Here is a 6134-nt window from a genome sequence, read left to right as displayed (position 1 = left end):
TATACAGTCTTTCCAGCCATGATGACCTTGTTTTCCTCAGTGCATCTATTAATTTAGTCTCAGGTTTAGATTAGAATCGTCCAACAGGAGGTGACTATTATATATTATAGTTTATTTCATGCTTCACAAAGTAAGTAACTAGGCCTGGAGTATGGATAAGAATTGAATGTGCTGTACAGAAATGTACTTTCTGCTTTTTCAGATCATACAGGAGCTGGAAAAACAGCGAATTGAAGTTCTGTGCAACATTTTGAACAAATACAACCTCCACATGTCCAGTTTTGGCCAGACCCTCAAACACGTAAGACGTCTCGACATCCACCCTGCTCAAGAATACAAACAGTCATGATGGATATTGTCACTTAGACATAGTTCTACCTTTTCCAGGGCCAAAGGCAGATAGAACAGTCAGTCCATAGGGTGGACATGGATAAAGACATTCAAGTCCTGGTGGAAGAAAACAACATCACAGCTGAAGATAACAAAGTTGTGTTTTTGCTGACTGATTACTTTGTAAGTCCACAAGCTTTTTATGCTCTGAGAATGTTGTATTTTGAAGATGAGCTTCTCTCTAGGCCACATCACATTCAGTGATTCATTCAAAGACAGTCAATAGGGGGTGTTTTTTAATGGGAATGTGCAGTCTGCAGATACAAACATGTCATTTTAAAGCAGGGCCTGACACAAAGGGCTTTTTTTTCTTTACATTTCATTGTTATAAATTGTTTAGTTATCAAATTGTACTCCAGTCTACCTTGAAAATATAATAGCAATCTCAAAACAGTAAATCTGATTTAATACTGATGCAATAGCAACAATAGAATTATATTTATACATTTCCAGGAAATACTTCACCAAGTTACTGATGCAATTTGAAAGATCCACGTTAATCTGTGTTCTGGTACATCAGGAGGAGGACAACAAATCACTGATGGGCAAAGATCGAAGAAGAGAGGCCATCAAACTCAAACTCCAGCGACTGGAGGACAACATTACAAGAACAAAGAAAGCCTGTGAAGGTTAGTTAAGTACACATACATTCTTTAATTCATTAAAGTTACATTATTTCTTCATGGAGGTAAAAAAAATTGTACTAATTAAGGTTAATCAATTAGTTTCAAAGTTCACCTTCAACATTCTTGTTGCAGGACTTGAGAAACTGATGAGGGTGTACTCTGATAACTCATCACTTTCAAACCTAAAGAACCTGGAGGAAACTGAGCAGCAGCTTGAAGAGGTAAACACTATACTGTGTGTGAGGATAGACTGTTGAGTGAATGGACAGCATGCACAGATGGATATTTACTGTAAAGTTACATTTGCGAAACTTTTCACTATTGTCATCTTGTTGCCTCTAGAATACTCTAAAACTGGATCTTCTTGAGGCAACTCACTACAAACTCTCTGTATCACTGTGTGAATTAGAAGGGAAACCCAAGTCTTTATACCGATTCAGTGACAACATTGTGAAATGGAAAGATAAGGTACAACTACATATATCATCTAAAATACTTTTGGTTCGCCTGTGTAGTGGCCTGTTGGTTTTCATGGCAGATTTCTCAAATAGCTTATTTTTCTGATCAACAGAAAGATGAACCTGGTAATGTTCAGCATTTCTGCTTGAAAAATGACTTTAACAATGAATGAATTGTAAGCCTAGTTGATCTACTGTATTAACTATTTCAGCTCAACTAGACATTTCAGCCATGTTTAATTTATTTCATTTATCAATTTGACTTTATTCTACTTAATAACTAGTTTAGGAAGTAAACTAGTTAGCACAGCTATACTGATGCTACAACTGACTGAGGTTGGTGGAAGGTACACCCTGTGTGTAACAGCTGGTAGTTTATCGGTTAACGTGCAATCCCATTTACATGTTGATTTTCCTCCTAAACATTTCTAAAGAGAATTAGATAAAACCTAACCCAAACCATTATTCTTTCTAAGGACTGTGAGCACAGTGTTGTTCAACTGACTCGTCCAGTCAAACTCAGGAGGACACCATTCAGGTCCAGGCAGTCGCTAAGAGCTTCCATCATTTACAGAGGACCAGCTCAGTTTGTGGCACAACAGTCTGCGGAGCTTCCACCCAGCGTCGCCAACAGGGTCACCCCCACAGCTTCAGCACATGAAACAGACACTGTGGAGTGTGGTGACGCTGTTAATGGAGCTCCGCCTCACACAGACAATGACAAGAGACGAGGTAAGATTTATTTATATATTGAGCATCCACGCACAAGGATTTGTTTCTAATCGCCACAGCAATGAAAAAATATTAACACTTTACAGGTCAAACAACATCAGAGTTGTGTATTGTGGGAAAATGCAAGGCTCTATACAATTTCACACCTGAACGTGATGATGAACTGACTTTGAAAGAAGGTAACTGGCAAATCAGCTGAAAAGTTTACAAAACAACAGCAAAGATTCATATCTTAAATAAATTGTCTGTTTGCACACCACAGGAGACCTTCTAGACATTTACACAAAAGAAGAGAATGGTTGGTGGTTTGGTGAACTTAACGGGCAGACAGGTCATTTCCCATCAACATATGTGGAGGAGCTGCACAAGTTAAGCGGCATCAACTCATCTGATGCTTGACTGACCTGACTCATGAACAGCAAAAATATCAATCACCATGAATCAAAGACATTATTAACTGCTGCACTGCCAAATGAAGTAATGGCAGTGACTGGAAGCTTCATACAGACTGAAATACAAATGAAGCTTCTGGCTACAGTATTTACTTACTAATCACACTCATGTCTTTAAAATAACTAGTAAAAACAATGGCAGGCTGTTTGATAAAACATGTTCATCTACTGACAGTCATGTTCTATTTTTGTCACTCATAACATTAAAAATGAGAAATAACATTAAATAAATGAACACTATTTACATCAATATATGAACTATTTTATCTTCACTAACAAAAACATCTTTTTTTTTTTAATTGGAGTATAAAGATAATGAGATCCTGTCGCTATTTCCACTACATCACCTGGTCTCAATGGCAAACGCCAGGCTTTGGAACAATTCCACCTGTGCAGCTTCCAGTGAACTGTCACATGACCATGCTCAGAAATGATGACATGACACTGCAGGACATACAATTAACACCAGTGATTACGCAGTTAGAAATCCAGATATTTAATATAGTTGCAGGGTTGTGAATAGATTAAAATCTGTGCCGCTTTACATTTGAGTTGATTAAGGATAACAATTCTGATAAACTATATCTTAACGCACCTTTCTAGAACAGAATTTACAAAATGCTTTAAACAAAAATAACAGGGGACATGTCAAGCTATAAAAACATACACTATATGACAAAATAAAAACACCATTTAAAGGAGAATAAATACACAGATTAAAAAATAAAATCACACGAAGGCCAGTCTGTAAAAATGTGTTTTACAAGGCAAGATAGTCTCAGCCAATCAGGGAGCTTGTTCCACAGATTGGGAACTCAGACTGCAAATACCTTGTTTTCAGTCTAGACTTGGGCATTTATGGACCTCGGTGAGCAGGACGGCACACACAGGATGAAAACTAAAACCAGACTGGAAACATTCACGTACAGTTTTGTCACTTTTAAATTCTAAGAGGTGACTCACAACCATTTTGTCAAATTTGGCTGAGAATGAAAGTTTACTGTAGATATTGGACTCAAATTGTTAAAATCATGGGGATCAATTGCTGCCGTTTATTTTTTTTAAGGGTTTGAACTAAGGCATTTTTGAAAGAGAACAGTAGAGTACCTGAACAGAGGGAACATTTAAGAATATGGAAAACAATGTGGGATCCACAGAGGAAGAGGGATGAAGCTGAGCACAATGCACCATAAACCTTTGCAGATACATAATTCATAGGAAGTATGTGAAAAGGACAAGATGCTTTGGATCATTGAAAACATCGTTTCCATCAGTGTTTCCATGTGGTGAGATCTCTGTTTGTCTGTACTGGCCTCTGAAAAGTGCTACCTTGTTGCACTATCATCTGAATGATGCAGAATAATTAACGTGCTTCTTTTCATTTTTACTCTTATGCTCTTTAATTTCAGATGTGATCAACAGATCAATATAAAAATATACTTTAATAGAGCAAAGGCCAATATCTTTGTTCGGTTTTAACCATTCCTTGTGTTGAATAAACAGCAGCATAAATCTTTATGCTATAGCTTCCCGCCCTTAGCCACGTGCCTGGGAGATGAACTCCCTCCTGACATTTGCCAGGAATGCTGGTAAGTTGTTGGTCTCCTGAAGTCGCCTTTCCAACACCGGCAAACACTGCAGCTCCGGGTCACTCGACACAACTGCAGAAATGGGAGACTTGTGTAAATCTTACTGAAGTCATCCGTAATACTTATTGTAGTATAGGTTTGGTAAAATTTGATGTTTATATTGTAAACACATCCTTGGAAAAGACCAAAAAAAAAAGCATTAGTGTCTTTCTACTGCCACAAGGAGCTGTCACATACCCATATAGTACTGGGGATTGTGTTTCAACTGTCTTAGAACTGAACTATATCAAACCCATGCTGAAAAGCGTGATATATGGCCCTGTCGAGCAGCAGGTCCCAGAGTGTCACTATATTCTAACTGGCAGAGAAAACGATGTCTTGCAGAAGATGTCAGGATACTCAGCAAACGTGTATCGGGGCCAGGCAACCCTGGCCAATAGCTGGCCAGAGTACAGGACAATCTCTGGCTGCAGTGGAAAGATGGCTACAGTCGTCTCTGGAACACTCATCCCCACACCCAGGTGATCCTACTGAAAAGTTCATTATTTCAAAACCGGTCACAAATATAGTTATATGTATTTAATTATATTTATGGCCAAATCACATCCTGAAATAGCCAGGCTGTCTAGTTTTGACTCTCACTACAGTGGTATTAGTATTGATGGAAATGAAGGGAGATGCCAGCCAGGAGAACAGTAGGGCACGTTTATGTGTTTTTAAAACGTTTTTTGGTCAACAGAGTTCTGTAGCACAGAGGAACAAGTACATCAGATGCACAAACAATACTTTTAGTAGGATCAATTCATAGTTCACTAATTTTTTTAAAATTATTTTCTGACAGGGCTGTTTTTGATTTTTAAACTTACTCTGGTAGCATCCATCTTCTTTAACCCCCATTGTGACAACGTAGGCACTGTTCTCATCTGAAGGGTTGATATTCCGGAAAACAAACTGCAACTTTTCACCTTTGTGTGGACAACAAAAACATTCTGTAAATTCTTAAGTTATAGTACTTTCAACTGACGTGAGAGCCAGCACTTTAACTTAAGACAAACTACAATAGCTGTTATGTTTCACAAAGATGTGGCTGCGTTTGTGACTTACCATTTCACCCCTTTCCTCCCCAGTCTGGCAGAGCCAATTCTTTATACAACTGTTGACATGTGCAACACTCCCTATACAGCTCTGCTGTTGACTACTTCTCATTAAACCACTTTTGTTGGTGGTGGTGGTTTTGGTCTATCAGTGGATATAACTCATAACTAAACTGCTAGCATTCTAACTTATTTCTATACTTCTGATTATGTTTTGATGGGGAAGTATTACAGTTTTTCTCAAATGCTAAAACACAAAAGCCAATCCTCTAAACCAAATGACCAGTTGTCTAAACACATTTACTAAATCTAGCCATCATTTTCCAATATCATAAACACATTTCACATGAAGACACAATTCACAAAACACAATCCTCCATTCTCATAAATCTTAACACATTTTTCATTGCTAAAACACAAGTTGCAAAAGAACTCTGCTCATATTCTCAAATGAAAGCTCATGTGGTGCAAAATGCTTGCCACAGTCAGCAATATTTGAACACAATGAACACACCTGGCGTCATTCATTACACACAACGACTCCAAATTGAAGACACTTGTTGCTAATGCTGTGACCACATGTACAAAAGCAAGTTCAGAGTGCACAGTTTGCTGAAGATTCCAAACAAACACAATGGATGAAGGCAGAGTCAGAGGAAGAGGAATTCGAGTCAGAGGAGGGAGAAGAGCTGGCCATGGAAGAAGAGGAGCAGGCCAACGAGGAAGAGGAGTTCAAATCAGAGGAGGAAGAGGAGCAGGCCAACGAGGAAGAGGAGTTCAAATCAGAGGAGGA

General features: G+C 38.4%; 2 protein-coding genes across 2 annotated transcripts in view; one reads left to right on the top strand and one right to left on the bottom strand.

The window, feature by feature from the left end:
* The window catches only part of nostrin (nitric oxide synthase trafficking), a 5584-nt gene extending 2727 nt beyond the window's left edge, over positions 1-2857 (top strand). The window contains exons 9-16 of the mRNA XM_020594812.1: positions 203-301; positions 388-513; positions 911-1019; positions 1149-1237; positions 1359-1484; positions 1951-2206; positions 2293-2385; positions 2469-2857. Of these exons, the coding sequence (XP_020450468.1) occupies positions 203-301; positions 388-513; positions 911-1019; positions 1149-1237; positions 1359-1484; positions 1951-2206; positions 2293-2385; positions 2469-2605 (1035 nt within the window). The 3' untranslated portion in view covers positions 2606-2857. The remainder of the gene's footprint in view (positions 1-202; positions 302-387; positions 514-910; positions 1020-1148; positions 1238-1358; positions 1485-1950; positions 2207-2292; positions 2386-2468) is intronic.
* Positions 2858-3186: 329 nt separating this feature from the next.
* Positions 3187-6134, bottom strand: part of spc25 (SPC25 component of NDC80 kinetochore complex) — a 6946-nt gene continuing 3998 nt past the window's right edge. Inside the window, exons 6-7 of the mRNA XM_020594813.1 lie at positions 5114-5212; positions 3187-4319 (exon numbers count right to left, since the gene is read on the bottom strand). Coding sequence (XP_020450469.1) covers positions 4195-4319; positions 5114-5212 — 224 coding nt within the window. The 3' untranslated portion in view covers positions 3187-4194. The remainder of the gene's footprint in view (positions 4320-5113; positions 5213-6134) is intronic.

This window comes from Monopterus albus, unplaced genomic scaffold (assembly GCF_001952655.1).
Source record: "Monopterus albus unplaced genomic scaffold, M_albus_1.0 scaffold24.1, whole genome shotgun sequence".
In the NCBI taxonomy this organism is placed as follows: domain Eukaryota; kingdom Metazoa; phylum Chordata; class Actinopteri; order Synbranchiformes; family Synbranchidae; genus Monopterus; species Monopterus albus.
The sequence above is the reverse complement of the archived record's forward strand: the minus strand, read 5'-3'. Positions and strand labels throughout refer to the sequence as shown.